The sequence below is a fragment of the Chrysemys picta genome, chromosome 8, assembly GCF_011386835.1.
Source record: "Chrysemys picta bellii isolate R12L10 chromosome 8, ASM1138683v2, whole genome shotgun sequence".
Lineage (NCBI taxonomy): Eukaryota > Metazoa > Chordata > Testudines > Emydidae > Chrysemys > Chrysemys picta.
The window spans coordinates 11,560,978-11,579,616 of NC_088798.1; the positions used below are offsets into that span (position 1 = coordinate 11,560,978).

Genomic DNA, 18,639 nt, shown 5'->3' on the forward strand with positions numbered 1-18,639 from the left:
TGGTGCCTCCATCAGCAAGTCCCATTATGCAGTTACAGCGGAATCTGTGGAGCAAAGCATTACTCCTCCATCCCATCTCTATGCCTCATCTTGCTACAGCAACTTTCCTTGACTCCCTATGGAATCTCATTCACTCTTCACTGCACGGCATTTCACTCTTTAGTGGTTTATGTCTAATTATATAATTAGAAAAATACTGTGTTCCCCCTAGCAAATACAAACTGGACTTTATTGTTGGCAGGAAAAAGCAGTGGGTGGAAAAGAGTAAGGCATAAGACCACCTGCAAGCGGGGTCAGGAGAAAAACCCTTCCCATCAAGGTACAGCCTAACATTTAGTAGCAGTCATTGTCCCTGTTTTGAAAAACTCGTGTATAGGACGGCCTGTTCATTTTTCTTGCATGTTATTAGCGCTCACCACTACAATGATGGGCATGTTATAAGTACCTGAGAGACATGAATTTCTCAGCGGGGTGCCTGGCAGGGATTTAAGCACCCAGTGCCACTGGAGACAGGGTACCTGACTAAATGGACCATTGATCTAATCTCAGATAGTAACTTCCTACTGTATGTTCCAAAGATACGGCAACAGGATCTACATACAAGTCTAAGGCTTGGTCTACACTACCCCCCTAATTCGAACTAAGGTACGCAACTTCAGCTACGTGAATAACGTAGCTGAAGTCGAAGTACCTTAGTTCGAACTTACCTTGGTCCACACTCGGCAGGCAGGCTCCCCCGTCGACTCCGCGGTACTCCTCTCGCCGAGCTGGAGTACCGCAGTCGACGGCGAGCACTTCCGGGTTCGACTTATCGCGTCCAGACTAGACGCGATAAGTCGAACCCAGAAGTTCGATTGCCAGCCGCCGAACTAGCGGGTAAGTGTAGCCAAGGCCTAAGAGTAATCGAACAGGCAAACATCTGCCAAACCCCTCATTTAATGTCCTGCCTGATGCCAAGTAACTGTAACCAACCTCCAGATCGGCTGAGATAATTCTGTAGCCAAACCTTCTTAACAAGAAAAATCTTTTCTTTTGGGAGCTTGCTCAGAGATACTTACTGCTGGGTAGACATGCCCAATTTGTGCAGTCCTCCCAATATGGATTTCCTCTTCATCCTCTTCTTCTGTTGTCTTCCTGTACACAGGGTTATCAAAGTTCATGCTTTTAGTGTTCTTCCTTTTCCAATTCCTCCAGATGAGGTACCCTCCCATACACAGCAAACCAATGACCACTGAAGAAAAGAAGAGAAAAAGCTGTCATCCGGCTACTTGGGGAAGGCAAACATAGTCCCATGTGGACCCCAAATTTGTTCCCATGTGGACCTCTGCTCCTGTACCCTTCAGACCTGCAATACAGTAGTTCCTTGTGCTCCAGAAAAGTCTTTTACAAAAAGTTGTCAGGGTAGTCTCATTCTAAGCTTAAATCAAACCTGCTTACCAAGAGGAACTACAATTCCAATAATGGCTGCTGTAACAGTTGATCCAAAACCTTGCCCATCATTGGCATCTGTAACCATAAAAGAACAGTTCTGATTAATCAAACGGCACTAAAGATGGACCAGAATTATAATGATAGCTAATTTTTTTTTAAAAAGCTAGGTTTTAAAATGTGTTTAAATTTAAAGGTATGTGGTCTATAAATAATATCTATTGTGTGCTTATCTATGATAATTAATCATCTTTAAACACGACACCAAATCATAAAATAAATAATCCTGAGTGAGCAGCCATCTTTCTTAATTCTTTCATATCTTGCACCCTGTTATATGGCCGTGCCACAACACACACATTCACTCCTAAATAGTAATAAACAACTTTGAAATGTGGAGGCTTTTAGCTTGCTAACCCCAGATGTCAACTGCCACAGTAGGACACACAGACTGGGATCTCAAAGGAAATGAGACCCCAAAATAAGCAAAATGAGGGCTAGAGTTGCTAAGGGGCCTGCCCTTTCGGAAGAACTGTCCAGATCCATGTACAGTGACAGGGCTTTACAGAAGGGGGCACAGTTGACTGCTGAATATGGCCACAGAAAAGCACAACATGATGTGTGACCAACTCCCTTCTAAACCTCTTCATGCTGCCCCTTAATTAGCTCAACTATTAGGTGAAATTAGGTACTCCCTCCCCATAATAGAGCTGAATGTGATGCCTCTACAGCACACTTAGGCTCCTGCTGGCCAGGGAATGTAGAGACTGTGGTTAGGTACCAGAGCTGAGTCTTCTGAAGTCAGAGCACACTGGGGCTAGCTTTAAGAAGAGCTGATAAAAAAACATATGCTCAGAGCAGGGGTCTCTCTCAGACACTGAGCCTTCCAGTCTGAGAAGGCCCAGCTTCGGGGAGAGCTAGCCCACCAAATCCCAAACAACTCTAAAAAATACAGCACTTCACATTACCTAATGCCTGTTTGTTAGTGTAAGGTCCTGGTAGTAGGGATAGAGTGCAACCCATGACTGGTTCTAGGTATTGAAAAATCTCATGTGTAATGGTCCAGTGGTTCAAAACTGGTTCTCCATGTGTACGGCTCATAGTGTTGTTTCTCCTGGCTCTGTGTGCATATATCTAATTACCTGTCCACTGTGGTACACTCACACCTTGACTACTGCATGCAGTTCTGGTCACCCCATCTCAAAAAGATATATTAGCATTGGAAAAAGTACAGAGAAGGACAACAAAAATTATTATATGGAAGCTGTTTCACACCTCTGAGGAGAGATTAAAAAGACTGGGTCTGCTCAGCTAATGGGGAATATGATAGAGGTATATAAAAATCATGTATGCTGTGGAGACGGGGAATAAAGTGCTATTTACCCCTTCACATAACACAAGAACCCCAGTGAAATTAATAGGCAGCAGGTTTAAAACAAACATTAGGAAGTACTTCTTCATGTAATACACAGTCAATCTGTGGAACTCATGGCCAGGAGATGTTGTAAAGGCCAAAAGTATAACTGGGTTCAAAAAAGAATTAGGTAAGTGCATGGAGGATGGGTCCATCAATGGCTATTGGCCAAGATGGTCAAGCATGCAACCCCATGCTCTAGGTGTCCCTAAACCTCCAACAGTCCGAAGCTGGGACTGGATCACTCAATAATTCCCCTGTTCTGTTCATCCCTTCTGACGCATCTGGCACCAGCCACTTTCTGATGACAGTATACTGAGGTAGATGGACCATTGGGCTGATACAATATGCCAGTTCTTTCTTATGTTCTTAATGTTTGGGCACAAAAATGGAGGCTAGTTTGTAAAAATCAGGCCCGTAATGGAAAGCCTCTGTCTTTATCAAGGAGAGTAGCTGACCCTTCATCTTGTGCAACACAGCTCCCTCTGATAGCAACACAGCCACCAAGCTATTGCTCTTATCAGGAAAAGAACTTTGCGGTACATAATGCATTTGAATGATCCTCCTGCGGCTGTGACTACACCAAAGAATGCCACGTGCAATAGCTAAGTTGAACCTGGAGGTTGCCTCAAAATTCGATGGAATGTCATACTTACAAGAGCAAACCAATACATGTTAATGTCTCATTCTGCAAAATGTGTGTTTTGCAATCTTAACGGGATTAGCACTGAACTCAGCAATATACTGTATTTACTCTGACAAATCAGGACTAATTAGAGAAAAGGCTAAATATTTCATCTACTGAGACACCAATGCATGGAAAATAATGTAAAAGCTAGTTTATCCTTTTAAATGAATCCCCTTGGCAGGTAACTCTATTAAATAGACATTTTACCAGTTAATGAGATAGGTACCATAATTGTCCTTGTTAGAAATATTTTAATAAACACTGAATCTAATTATTTTTGTTTGGGGTTTGGAAGGAGATTTACATAGGTAAGAATGATGAGAACGAATTTGAGAGATTGATTCTGCTTTCTCAAGAGCACTGCGCACTGCTTAGCATCAAGTATCATGTGTCCTGCCTTGCCGATGAGAACAGGGATGCATGATTTAGTGCTTTGCAGATGCAATGGAAATGATGCCTCTTTTGCTCAGTGTAGTGTTTGAAAAGCCAGAGGTCTTCTGTCTTATTGTTTTTAATCAATTACCAGCGAAAGGGGCTATGTTGGAGGTGGAAATCTGCCTCTCTGTAGAACAGCAAGGTTATGGGAAGGCAGTTCAGCTTCCCTGCATTGCCCTGCCAATGTGTTGCAACCCTGACCTACAGGGATCACCCCCAAGAATGGGAAGGTAGTTAAATCCCTCATGGCTTATTCAGTACATAGCCTCTGTAGAGGCCGACAATAAAGAAGCCAGTTAGTGCCATCTGCTGGGAGTATTTTTTGTGATGTGGACATCAGTCCATGGAGATATTCATTTTAATGAAAAACTTCGTCAGAGGTATTTCAGAGCAGGGCTACATGAACTTTCAGAGCATTGTGCTGAGCAAAACAAATGCAACTTTCTTTGAGAAACAGAAACCTTAAATGCTGTGCAAGTAAGACTGAATCCCAGGGAATCAGACACGACAACCTGGAACTAAAGAATTCAGAGCAACTGGGATCACTTTTCTATTATCATAATGAAGGAGTTGAGATGAAACATCTGATTTTATTTGTGCCCATCTATGCATGCCTGTGTCTGACATGCATACAGCACATCTGACCTGCCAGCTCTCCTACTAGCCCATGGATCTTCGCGATACGCTTGTACCTGGCAGAAAGTAAAGAAGTAGGAACCTGAATCACTTACAGTGCTGGGATAAATTCCTATTTCCAGGTGTCATGATCTTTGTGCCTATTAGGCTGGATGTGGTTGTGGGTAAGCCAACACCTGGGGTTGTGATGGAGAATTGTGATACAGCTCCTGAGCTCTCTCTACTGGCATTGCTGGCGTTGCTAGTTGTAGCTGGGTTGATGGCGGAAATCATAGTAGTGGTGATGGTTGGCACTGGCTCAGTTGTTGAGGCAGCTGGAAGATCTGAAAAGCAATCCCATAGAGTTAAAACAAAACAACGACTGAAATCTGGTTAAACAAATCTGCAAAGCAGATCTCACATGGTGATAGGCAGCACTCCTTTCCAGATTTGATAACGGTTAGCATGGGTGTCTGGTTTCTATTCCTGATTTGTTATGTGGCCCATTGCCTTGCTATACCTCTGTTTGCCCATGTGCAAGATGGAAATAAAATAATTTACAAAGTTACACATTACAGTGGTGTAATGATGCTTAATTCACTAATATCTATGAAGTGCTGTGGATGGAAGGTGACATAAAGAAGTTCAAAGTCTTGATCATACTTTTTTGGGTGTGGGCCCCCAAAATTCACAACTTGTACCATATTGGAAATATTAGGTAAAATTCACCTCTAGTAACTCCCATGAAGAGACTAGAGTTCGCTAAAGATGAATGTGGCCTAATATTTTCCTAAATATACAATCTACGCCACTCACGCCTCATGGGGCGGTGTTAATGAATGATTTTATTGACCAACATCACCCCCATAATTTCAAACCATTCACATGTTTAGCATCTGTTCCAAAGCCCACTGAATTCAATGGGAGTCTTTCCATTGAGATCAATGGGATTTGGATCAGGAACTAATTCTTTGTTCTCCTTCATGCATTCAGCTTTTCTGATGACTCTGTGAATAAACAAATTCTCAGTGAAGAGACACTCCAGACCAACCAACATATCAAGCTATATGCAAAAAGGTCCCAAGCGCACAGACTACCGTAGCTAATGGTTCATGCACTGTTGTGAGAGGGGGAAGTGTCACTGATGTAAGTTGGTTTTGTGGAAGGGTGGGGTACAATTGGTGTGGCTCGAAGGAGCTTGTGCTGAGCAACACCAGGCTAAGAGAGAGGTCCCTGCATTAAGGTGGTTGCTTTTACCTTTGTAGCATTTCTTCATATCAGGGCCCAGCCACATGTTGTCAGGACAGGCACACGTATACTTGGGGGAATGGAGAGAGATTTGGGGTGCGGGAAGACACAGGTATTCACAGCCTCCATTGGGTTGGGAGCTGAGCTCACAGGAATCTGGAGCTGTTCAAGGTGGGGAGGGGGAAAAACAAATGTATTGTTTCAAACCATGCTCATCAATTTATCTTTGTTCATAGCAAAGAGACCCGTCTCCCGAATGAGATTCTAGTCTAACTCAGAACCCCTAGGAGTTTTCCATCTTCTAGAGCTCTTCTATTTGTATGCAGGAAAGTAGCAGTGGCCTCACCATTGTGCGCTCCCACTTTCATATACTATATGCAACAGTTTTGCTTTGCTTTGATGGTTACAGCAGGGGATGGGGAGTCAGGACACCTGGGTTCCACTCTTTGTTATTCCACTGACTGACTAAGTCACTTAAGCCATTGTTTTCAAAGCATCCTCTAATTCTGGCCATCTAACTCAAGACACTTAAATCCTGCTTTTCAGTGACTATGAGGAATCGTACCTTGAGTGAAGTCACTGAGAGCTATAGACACTCAGCATTTCTGAACATCAGGCCCTCATTGTCTCATGCTGGGCAGACTTTAAAATTTTCTGCTTCACCCTCTGCCTCCATTTACTTGGCTACTTAATAACTCTTACCTCTCAGGTGTTTTTAAAGCATTATGAGATCTTCAAATGAAAGCTTCAAAATGTACTACCCAATACTATAGATCAAATATACTCAATTTACAAGCAAATCATGTTTTTTCTACCTGCCAGCTCCACACAGTAAATCTGGGATTTGAATGTCAAGTGTGTTGATGATCGTCAATAATAAAAACTCTTCAATTAGAATTTTGTGCTGATTATGCTGAACCAGGAAAGAGTCCAGCTCCTCTCTTAGTTGTGCAGGCTTTTCAGTACTAGCACCAGTACCAGGTAGGACAATCATTCTTCTCACTGAGCCTATCTGACCCAGAATACATAGGGGGAGCATATCTACTGAGTAAGGTGGTACCATTTCACAGCTGTTGTCTCATAATACCCACAATCTCAAAGCTATCTATCTCCCTGCCATTTTCTTCCTGCTAAGAAAACTATTAGCAAGTTACTTTGTTTAGAGTTCTTTCCAATTTTATCTGAGTGACACTGCCAAAAAGTGTCACCTAAAATGAACAGCAGGCAACAGGCTGCTCTGATCGCTCTAACTCTAGACTTCAAAAGGAAAGCTGCTAATTAAATTACTATAAACAAATTGCAGGCTTTTCAATAAAAGCGCCCACTGAATTAACTATGCAGGAATTTCAAACATCAGGCATTCATTTTGTATTAGCAGCATCTGCCTTACCACTCCATCCAAGACAATTGGGAGGCATTTTATTTACCAGCCCAAATGAATGAATGGTGTTCGGACTCTGGGAGAACTGAGGGCATGCCTTACCTTTTGGCTGCTTTAGCTCGTGAAAGACCACAATATCATGAGGGTTATTGAGATTCTCTGCTAAAATGGAGATGTCCAGGCCATTCAATCTGTTTGCACTGAAGATTGCCTCGTTCTCCAGGTCAGTCCAGAACACCTTATCCTGCAGAACACACACAGGCCTTTTGATTTGGATAAATGCAAACCCCATGCAGTGTTCGATGATGGTTCTCTGGCAGCCCCGAAGGCCATTTGGGGCAAGGCTGCCTACATCTCTGCTTCTTTTGCACATTAATCAGAGGCATTTTAAGTACATGCGAAACAAACAGGTGCTAATTTTGCAGTATGTTATTGGCGTGTCCTCTACTCCAGCTGGAGACAGTGGCACTCAGCAGTTTGCAGAATCGCATACTAAACAATCTAGAGATGTCTCCTGAGACTGAGATAATCTTGTCATTTTGTGGTGCTGCTGGATCATGATGTGATGCTACTTTTGGCTTTGCAACACAAAGATGGAAGTGTCTCAGGGCAGGTCTTCACTACCCACCAATCAATCAGGAGTCGATTTATCAGGTCTAGTGTAGACGTGATAAAAATCGATCCCCGATCGCGCTCCCCGTCGACTCCGGAACTCCAGCTCGCGAGAGGGAGAGCGGCAGCGGTCAACTCGCCGCCGTCCTCACGTCCAGGTAAGTCGACCTAAGATACGCTGACTTCAGCTACGCTATTCGCGTAGCTGAAGTTGAGTATCTTAGGTCGACCCCCCCCCCCCCCCCCAGTGTAGACCTGGGCTCAGTGTCAGGAGGTGGTAACAGATCTGGAGAGCAGCATTTACAGATGGGCAAAAAATGCTTAGTTCCTTAGAGTAGCTTTGGGGCTGGGTGGGAGGGGAGAACACTCCGAGCAGGCCTGGATACAAAGAGGCCATGTCCATTATGTTTAGTGAAAGAAGAGTTTCGGACTCCAATGGGCGTGGATTTTGAATAGGATTTGAAGGAATTTGTTAGAAATCTCTGATCCCTGTACCACAGTGAAAGTGCCAGTAAATGCTGATCTTCCTTCCCTTTCCAAAGATGTGACCTCAGTTGAGCAGGTATCTCTGTAGGGCAAAACCACTTGTATTCTTAAAGACTCTAACACTGCAGCAATGGATAAACACTAAAGAGGGAGCATCCAAAAGACCCACTTCTATCTCCTGCAATAAAATCTTTAGAAGCAAGTGGCACTTTCTAATGATTACTGCAGATTGAGAGATACCTAAATACCACAACATAACAGGACACAGTAGGCATGTGGGAACTGAAGGCTACTGAGATGGATTTAGTTGTAGGAAGGTGACCTGGCCGACAGATGAAAAGGTAACACTTGCAACGTCTTTTAATAAGATGATATACATCGCTGGAGGGGGAAGGGTGGGTTCTCAGGAGCTAGTTCAGGAGATTTTCCTTTATCTTGAGAAAAGATTCAGATGGAGGAAGGGGGTGTACAGCATATTCTTGGTTAACACACACTGTAAAAGGGATTCTGCAAACACTGTTGATGTTGTGCTTAATTTAATACACAGTCCCACTAAAATCAGCAAGGCTATGCATGCCAATAAGCACACCAGGGCAGTATGTGCCTACAGGATCAAGCTCTTAATTTTGTGGCAAGTAGTGTGTGCATCCTTCAGCTGTCAGGGCTGTGCACCAGAGCACGGCCAACTCAGCGTGAAAGAGAGAGAAATGTCTGGCTTTATGTTTAAATTGGATAAGTAAACGACACTTTCCTGGGGTTAAATCCTGCCATCAGACAAGTGCACTGGGTTCTCAGTTCTTCCCAGGCAGAGAGGCTCCCCACTAACATCACCGCCAGTTCCCAAAGGGGTTGTACAGATTTCTATCTGGGTCCACTGATCCTTGTTGCAGACTGTCAAGCAGTAGCATATAATGACTGCGCAAACAATTAGCAACCTGCCAGGCTGAGGAGGGGAGCACGTGCAGCATGGGCCTGGGAAAATGCAAAGCCAGGAAATCACACTGCAGATGAGTTGTAAGAAGTGTTCAGAGCAAGCTGCAGTGTCACATTCAAAGCCATCCGGAGCGGGCACATAAATCTCTGCCATGCACCCAGATGAGAGGATGCCCTGTGTTCAAGGGGCTTGATCCTAACAGGAGGCGTTAGCACCTCCTGTGAAGCTCCCACTCAAGTCTTATCTCACAGGAGATGCTCACTCAGCAGCATCAGGCCTTTAGTTAGTGAAACACCCATATGGCCTGACAATAATCATAGCAACCTGCCTGTGTTTTCTCCTGCCGGTGATTTGGCCATTACACAAGCAGTTAACATGACTAAAACCTAATTGTGCCATTAGCCCATGTCAGCTGTGCAGGCGATGCCGGTTTAGGCAGGGTGCTCTTCTCTACCACACAAGTAATGCATTACATAGTAGCATTTGACTGATTGCCGCTCTTGGGGAAGGAATACTCCTTGCTGAACGCACACCGGATTAATGGCTTTTTGCAGCAGCTGACACAGCCAGGCGCTTCCTGTGCCATTCACAGGGCACAACTTTCAAGCAAGAGGTATTTAGAAAGAGATCCTGTGGCTTCCTGCACTCCCCAGCCAGCTCTGCACCCATTCTTCACTCTTACCTCAAACACAGCTACTCCGAAAGGGTGGCTCAGGTCATCAGCAGAAGCGATGAGAACTTTCCTATTGCCGCCATTGAAGTCAATGCTTGAAAGTAAGTGCAGCTTGGAGTCCACCCAATAGAGACGCTGATTCAGCAGATCTGAGACAGGAAATGTGACCAGGCAGAATTACTGTACATGCAACTACAGCACTTTTTGCTATTGCCCAATATTTTTCCTGTTGGCAGAGTGGCTACTTCTCCGTGGGCTGTTGAGCCCTTTTCTTTATTATGGTGGTTGAAACTTTGGTTCACTGCCCAGATACGCTGACCCAGGCACCCCTAAATAACATGCTGTTATGTGTTTGTGAGAGCTGCTCGATTGACAGCCCGGCTCGTGAAGTAGTCCCCTCTCTGATCAAGTAGAACAGGCCAGCGGCCCTTCTCAACTCCACCCCAGCAATGTCCCTCAAATTTGGGCTTGTCTTCACAGACAGCGCTACAGTGGCACTGGTGCAGCTGCGCCGCTGTAGCACTTTAGTGAAGATGCTATTATGCCGACAGGAGAGCTTCTGCCATCAGCGCAGTTAAGCCACCTCCCCGAGAGGCCGTCGCTGTAGCAACAGGAGCCGCTCTCCCATCGACATATGACAGTGGGGGTTGGTCAGTATAACTGCATCGCTCAGGGGGCTGGATTTGTCAAACCCCATGGCGATGGAGTTATACCCAGATCGGTCTGTAGTGTAGGCCTGGATTTGCCTGGAAGGATCTTTTCGAAGGCTGAGAGTCTAGTTCATTTAAACTGTGGCTTTTTGCTGAGACTCCTGAGGAAGGTGCAATTAATGCTAATAATGATGGTGGTTTCCAATGCTGAGTGACTTCACCTTTTCATAAAGTCATAGATTTTAAGGCAGAAGGGACAAGTGTGATAATCTGGACTGACTTTCTGCATAAGACAGGCCTTAGAACTTCCATGAATTAATTCCTGCGTCAAGTCTAATAGTTGTGTTTGAACTAGAGCATCTCTTAGGAAAACATCCAATCCTGATGTAAACATTTCCAGTGATGGGGAATCCCACTTTCTCAAAGCCATTCCTAGGTTTCAGATTCAAGTATATTTCATTTCACGGACAAGAGGGGAAGAAGTGGGAGAAGGTGACTTGTGCCATTGTAGGACTTCATGAACTGAGCTTTTCTTCCTGGGACAAATTCTAATTTTGGATGAGATCAACTAACCTCAATGCAAAGGGGTGATTGCCACTCATAAAAGCAATCATTTCAAGCTCTGGGTTGAAATCCTAAGCATTAATTTGTTGGTTAATTAATAACAAGGGCAAATGTTATGTGTGACGTTGTGCAGTGTATATGGTTTTATAAAAACATGATAATAAGTGAATCTAATGTAACTGGAATATGCTTCATGCAAAAGGTCTCTTGTAAGGTATCATTACAAAGCTTATAATCTACGGAGTGTGATCATCCTATTTGTATAAATGTACCACTCTTGTATCTAAAACTAGAAATATGAAATATAACTCTGAGGGCCTATTGTAATTATGCAGTGTGGGCCATTAATGGTGGTTTGGAATCTTGATGGCTCCCAGGACCATTGTCTACAGATGGCTGTGTTTACCTGTGAGTCTTCCTGTATATGTGTGTGCTGGCAAGTGGGCAATGAAGTCTTGCAGTGACATGTGATCATGTCACCTGAACTGGAATCCATCTATAACCTGGTGCTTTTCCAGTGAGGGGGCATGGAAACCCAGAGGGACAAAGGGTTCCCGCCTTATGCAAAAGATATATAAAGGGGTGGAACAGAACAAAGAGGAGAGAGAGGAGCCATCATGAAGAATCCCCTAGCTACCACATGAGCTGGAACAAGAGCCATACCAGGGGAAAGAATTGTGCCCAGGCCGGGAAGGTGTCCAGTCTGAGGAAAAAACTTACTGAAGCATCTCTAAGGGTGAGATTATCTGTATTTAGTTTGATTAGACATAGATTTGCGCATTTTATTTTATTTTGCTTGGTGACTTTGTTCTGTCTGTTACTACTTGGAATCACTTAAATCCTACTTTCTGTATTTAATAAAATCACTTTTTACTTAGTAATTAACTCGGAGTATGTGTTAATACCTGGGGGAGCAATCAACTGTGCATATCTCTCTATCAGTGTTATAGAGGGCGAACAATTTATGAGTTTACCCCGCATAAGCTTTATACAGGGTAAAACGGATTTATTTGGGTTTAGACCCCATTGGGAGTTGGGCATCTGAGTGCTAAAGACAAGCACACTTCTGTGAGCTGTTTTCAGGTAAACCTGCAGCTTTGGGGCAAGTAATTCAGACCCTGGGTCTGTGTTGGAGCAGACAGGAGTGTCTGGCTCAGCAAGACAGGGTGCTGGAGTCCTGAGCTGGCAGGGAAAACAGGAGCAGAGGTAGTCTTGGGACATTAGGTGGCAGCTCCCAAGGGGGTTTCTGTGATCCAACCCGTCACATTATGAATTAGTAACAGTAGTAGTAGCCTGTGATGTAGTGGACAAAATTGCCTGCCATCACAGCAGGGGTTAAAGAGAACCTTTGGGTTCAGCTAGTCCCACCCCATTATATCTGCAGCTAATGTCAGGCCTGTTGGGGGAGAAAAGGAGAGAGTCTGGCTCAGTTCGGGGCTGACTGGTGAAGAGGCAGGAGCTAACTGCCTTCCTACTGGAGAGGGGTGACTAGCCTGCCAGCTGAGGCAGCCACCAGGGAGTAAGCACTGTCTCCCCAGCCCAGGGAGGCTATGGAGAAGACCTAGGAGCCTCTGACAACTGAAGTAACTGGATGACTGAAGCCCAGAGGCATTGTGGGGTTTGGCCTCACCAGACTTACTGCTGCCCTGCCCACAGGAGCCTGGGACCGTGGTAAGATGCCACCCAAGTCCCACGAGAGGGCACTATGGGAGGCAAGCCACCCCAGTGAATTAGAGGGAACTTGCTGGCCACTTGTATGTATGACAGATGCTTGTCATATCAAAGCAGCCTGGATTTTCAAGGATTATGTTGTCTTTCCCATTCCTGTATGACAATAAACATAAATTTAAAGAGGCCACAGACATAGGGAGCTTTATCACTTGCACTGATCTATTACCGATTCTGCGACTTACCTAGTGTGATGCCATTCGGCCACTCAATGTTGTCTGTTACCAGCACTTGCCGATCCATACCGTTCAGGCCAGATTTTTCAATTTTAGCTTTGTCTCCCCAGTCAGACCAGTACATGTATCTGAAAGAGCCACAGAAAGGAAAAGTCAATAACTCACACGAAATGCAGAGCTGACCCTACCCCAAGAGATGCGTGTGCATAATTTGAGTAGGTTTCTTAAATCAGGAGGTGTGGTGCCCTTTGTACTCAGCGTTTTAGGCGTTTGCTATTCTAATCCATTTTAACATCTGTGCAATGGAGCTGATGGGTTCCTACTGTATGAACTAACGTGAAGAGCACGTATTGCAGGACTATGTTACACCAGGGCTTAAAAACATTCTTTAGTACCTGTGAACTAGCTCTTGGAATTTCTGCTGGGTCTTTGGCCTTTGTATCCAGCACTAAAAACATGTGCTCGTTCAGCTGTGCATCAGACTACCTCAGTTTTCATCACAAACCACGTACCAGCTCGTCCCCATCTGACACATGAACAGTGCAAAAGAATTTCTGAGATGTCATTTCAAAGCTGCTTTTGACTTGGCGCTGCAAAGATTTACGTGTGCGCTTTAACTTTCAGCATGTCAGCAGTCCCAGCCAGAGTCTGAGAGCTCATGAGAGGCGTGAAAACAAGACCGGAACATGCCATAACGCAGAACTCCGTCTTCACACCTACCCCCGTGTCGGATCAACTGCAATGGCTCTGGGCTCGCTTAGGTCAGCGCTAAAAAGTGTCGTCCTCTTGCTTCCATCAGCAGTGGCCACAGAGATGGTTTTGTTGCCCGAATCTGTCCAGTAGATGTTCTTATGAACCCAGTCCATCGCCAGGCCTTCGGGGGAGTTCAGCTGACTCTCTATCAAAATCACCTGCTCGGCTGTGTCGCTGGCTTTGTCTATGTAGGCACTGCAAAGACAAGGATTGATGAACGGCACAGTAAGAGCCAGTGCAGACAGGCAAGTTGAAAAGCTGCAGCCTTACATGGAGGAGGAAATGAGTTACGAAGAGATGAACTCTGGTCAACTTAGGGGGGAGGGATAGCTCAGTGGTTTGAGCATTGGCCTGCTAAACCCAGGGTTGTGAGTTCAATCCTTGAGAAGGGCCACTTAGGAATCTGGGGCAAAATCAGTACTTGGTCCTGCTAGTGAAGGCAGGGGGCTGGACTCAATGACCTTTCAAGGTCCCTTCCAGTTCTAGGAGATGGGATATCTCCATTAATTTTTACTGAACTAGGGCACAAACACAGCATGATTATCTCAGACTCCCTCACTGTTGTAACCTTTATTCTTTCATTCTTCCCCACCGCCTTTTGCTGATGGTCACGCCCTTGTTTTGTCATAGCTATTTGGCGTGTAAGCACTTCGTGGCCGGGAGCTGTCACGTTTCTTTGTTTTAAAGCTCTGTGCACATGTCATGTTTGACAGGATGGCCCTGATTCAGCAAAGCATTTAATTTTAAGCATGTGACTTCACCAGGACTTAAGCACGTGCTAAAAGTTTAGTGAATGCTCAAGTGAACTGATGAACAGAGATGGAGTTAAGCACTTAGTTAAGCTTAAAGATAAACACACACTGAAGTGTGTTGCTGAATTAGGACCCGTGTAATTAATAATAATTAAGGCTAAGATTATGTAACCGAGATCGCAGAAGTCACGTAATCCATGACTTCCGGCGACCTCCGTGACATTGGGGGCTCTGGCAGCTGACTGGCTGCTGCCGGCAGCAGGGACCCTCTCGCAGCCCAGCCTCCGCGGGCGGCGGGGGACCCTCTCGCAGCTACCCAGCAGCTGTGGGTGGCGGGATCCCCGCTACTGACCGGCCGCCACTGGCAGCGACCCCTGAGCTGCAAGCAGCCCCCACCCCTTCCCGGCAGTGGCAGAGGGACCCCGGAGCTCCCCAGCCGCCATCGCTGGTAGGGGCACCCCCTGCAGTTGCTCAGCTGCCATGAGCAGCCCCCCCTGCAGCTCCCAGTAGCGATGGCAGAGGGATCCTGGAGCTGGGGCCCCCTGCAGCTCTCTAGCCTCCGCTTCTGGTAGGCCTCCGCCCCAGCAACTGGGCAATGGGGTCCCTGCAGCTCCCAGCTGCTGCAAGGGGTGGGTGCTGGACCCACCTCCCTCCGCATTTTGTCAGGGATGTTTTTAGTAAAAAAGTCAGGGGTGGGTCACGGCTTCTGTGATGTTTTGTTTATTGCCCTTGACCTGTCCATGACTTTTACTAAAAATAACCATGACAAAATCGTAGCCTTAATAATAATTTTTCATCTACAAATAGCTTAGCAAAAGGATTCACCGTTATGAGAGCTGGGGAAGAGGGTGAGACACTGATCCATTATCCAAGCCTGCTGGGGCACATTAATATCAGTGACAACTTCAAAGTATCTTTAATAGAAAAAACAAACTTCAGCGGCACACTCCATAAATATGCCAGTGGCACTCCTAATAGAACACAGGGAGGCAGCTTCTGCTCTGTTCCGCCTGTGTCATTCTGGAGTAACTTCAGTGAAGCGAATCTACATGGAATTACTCTGCAGGGAATTTGCACCAGGATAAGAATGGAATCTGGCCCAATATGTGCTAGTTTTCTTGAAACAGGACCATTTAATATTGATCACAAGAATAATTTATTATATTTTTAAAATAGCTATAACTACAAAATAACGGGTCATGACATTTTCCCTCGAACATTTGAAAATGTCAGACCACTCATCCACTAACAGCCTATATTGTTGAGTAACCTGGCCCAAGGTAATGAGAAAAGTACAACTCTGGCACAGAGACTTGGAAACAAATTAATGTCAAGAGGCAGAAAGCTTTAAAGTCTTGGTTTTGCTTGCAGCCATACCCGCCTCTGCTATAATAAACTACGCAGGATCCGGTTGGGTTAATATTTTGGACAACTGACTTTCAAAGGAAGACCCAGGTGATACAACCGTAGTCCTGCTGAGTCAGGAGCTGGCCCTCTGAGCCAATACTGAATGCAAGGCACTGGGAGGTACTTCTAGAGGATGTAAAATTATATTTCTGACCTCATTTATCACCTCTGTTGAAGAGCCCATAGCGTTTTTGTAAGACAAGAGTTAACTCCTGTGGCCTGCCCTAATTCCAACTTGGGTGATTACATTCTGCCTATCAATATTTTCCCCCACAGTTGCAACTGGAAACGGTATTTTGTTAACTTCCTGTCCCAAACTGTTGTGCAGTCTCAGGGTGCTTTCACCCTCAATGTGGCTGCACTGTAGCAGTGAGCACACTGATGTATATCCACATGTGCATGGTTCAGAAAATGCGTTGGGATCCTTCAGAATTAAAGGTTCTTGGTTGGAGACGACATTTTCTGCTGCCCAGTGTCTCCCTCAATTCCTGATGTCTGGGCTGCTCTGCTCACTCTTGCAGCTCATAGAGGCAGAGCGGCGTTCTGATGCCTCCACTTTGGCCATGCCCATTCTGCTCCTGCTGGTGGCTGGATTCTTTGCCTCGTGTGGATAGCAGTTTCAGTGCTGCTGCTGTCTCATCTGCCTAATGGTTTTGGTTTTTTTTACTACTTTTTGGAGCAGCGGTGAGCAGTGTTCTCCCTCGCTAGCCCCTTTTCCCCCCAAGCCAGTTTTTAATCAGGTGGTGGAAACACATCCAGCCCCTCTGCTGCAGTGACTATGAGTTGGACAGGCAGGTGGGATCCCCTACCCACCAGAGCAGCTGCGACTCTAACATGGGAAAAATGGACCGGGAGTCTCTGGGCAGAGCAGGGAGAAGCTCCGAGGATGAGGAAGATACTTTTCAGCTGACTCGCGGTAAGTCCCAAGGTGTCCTTGGAGAACAAAGAGGGGAGACTTGCAGGACCCAAAGTCTTAAAATGGGTCCTGTGGGAGACCCCTGATTGGGGTGACACACATGACTTGCATCCTGGGAGAGGAGATGAGGGATGGCCAAAAGGTTGAACACTTTTTGGACACATACATGAAGCAGGTAAGGACACCATGCTTGCCTCAGCCAGGTCAGTACTATAAAGGATAACCGTGGCCTTGTCCTGTCTGATCTTGCTCATCACTCTTAGAATTAGAATTGGAGGGAATGCGTAGAACAGGACCTTCGTCCAGGGAAGGAGAGAGGCATCTCTCAGAGAGTGGTGACCTAAGTGTCCTCTTGAAAAGAATAAGGAATACATCTTTGTTGCCGAATGTGGCGACTAGGTACACCTCAGGAAATGCCCACTTTTGGAATATCCTGTGAAGAATTTGAGAGTCCAACTCCCATATTTAGTCCTGGGAGAAACGCCTGCTGAGCATATCAGCTGGGACATTCTGAACTCCAGGAAGATAAACGGCTGAGATCTGAATCTAATGGGCTGTAACCAGTTCCATAACTTGGGCACACAGGGACGGGGATCTTGGTCCTCCCTGTTTGTTGATATAAAACATGCAAGCCACATTGTCCTTCATGATCTTGATTGATTTGCCCCGATCAGTGGTAGGAACTGAAGGCAGGTGTTCCTGACTGCCCTGAGTTCTAACAGGTTGATATAGAGACAGGCTTCCTCAGGTGACTATCTGCCCTGAGTTGTGAGGGTTTTCTCCCCACCCTAAAAGCAATGTGTCCATTGTCACAGATAGCGTTGGAGCTGAGCAAATGAAAGTAATGCCTGCACAGACACTGAGTTCATTTTTCCACCAGTCTAGGAAGTTCTTCGTCTGGAGGGGAACCGTGACCTGTATGTCCAAGCTGTGTCTGGTTGAGAAATAGATCCTTCTGAATCAGCCTTGAAAGCAGAGAAGTCATAGTCTTGCATACTGGGTCACAACGGTGCAAGCTGCCATATCACCAAGAGCTGCTGCAAACAGTTTCTTACTGTGGTAAGGGGGCTTCCTTGAATTGTCCCAACCAGGTTTGCCAAAGTTATGAATCTGTCTGTGGGAAGGAAGGCCCTGTTTGCCAACAAATCCAAATATGCCCCTATGTATTGTATTCTTTGTTCAGGGGCTAATGTGGATTTTTTTAAGTTTAGCTGAAGACCTAATTCCTGGAGAGAGGGCTGTCTGAGTGGAAGTTAGTACTGCTTCATAAAGATTGGCCCTCCAGTACTCAGTCATTGAGTTACAAGAAAACTAAAATTGCTTCTCACCAAAGGTAGGCAGCTACTACTAGTAGTACCTTTGAGAATACTCTTGGGGCCAAAGAGAGGCCAAAGGGAAAAACTAATCTTTGAAAATGAACCTGGCCCATGGTGAAACGTAGATATTTCCTGTCTGCAGACTGTATTGCTATATGGAAATAGGTGTCCTGTAGCGTTAGAGCCAAAAACCAATCTCCTGCCTCTAGAGATTATAGCTGCCAGAGTCACCCTCCTGAACTTTTGAGACTTAAAAAATTTATTCAGCCATCGTAGATCTAAGATCGGTCTTCACCATCCATCTTTCTTTGGCATGAGAAAATACTTTGAGTAAAACCCTTTCCCCCTGTGAGGGGATGGGACTGGTTCTATTGCTCCTAATTGAAAGAGAGAGTGTACCTCTTGGTATACTCAGTATAGCCTCGTGAGAGGGATCCCTGTAGAAGGATGGGGAAGGGAGGTG

At 45.5% G+C, this 18,639-nt stretch overlaps 1 protein-coding gene across 2 annotated transcripts in view; it reads right to left on the reverse strand.

The window, feature by feature from the left end:
• LRP8 (LDL receptor related protein 8) overlaps nt 1–18,639 on the reverse strand; it is a 258,479-nt gene that overhangs the window by 901 nt on the left and 238,939 nt on the right. For both annotated transcript variants that reach the window (XM_008167917.4, XM_008167918.4), the window contains 8 exons: nt 13,753–13,980; nt 13,042–13,160; nt 9,924–10,063; nt 7,312–7,453; nt 5,838–5,990; nt 4,697–4,924; nt 1,438–1,506; nt 1,059–1,231 (listed from right to left, as the gene is read on the reverse strand). In XM_008167917.4, coding sequence (XP_008166139.2) covers nt 1,059–1,231; nt 1,438–1,506; nt 4,697–4,924; nt 5,838–5,990; nt 7,312–7,453; nt 9,924–10,063; nt 13,042–13,160; nt 13,753–13,980 — 1,252 coding nt within the window. The remainder of the gene's footprint in view (nt 1–1,058; nt 1,232–1,437; nt 1,507–4,696; nt 4,925–5,837; nt 5,991–7,311; nt 7,454–9,923; nt 10,064–13,041; nt 13,161–13,752; nt 13,981–18,639) is intronic.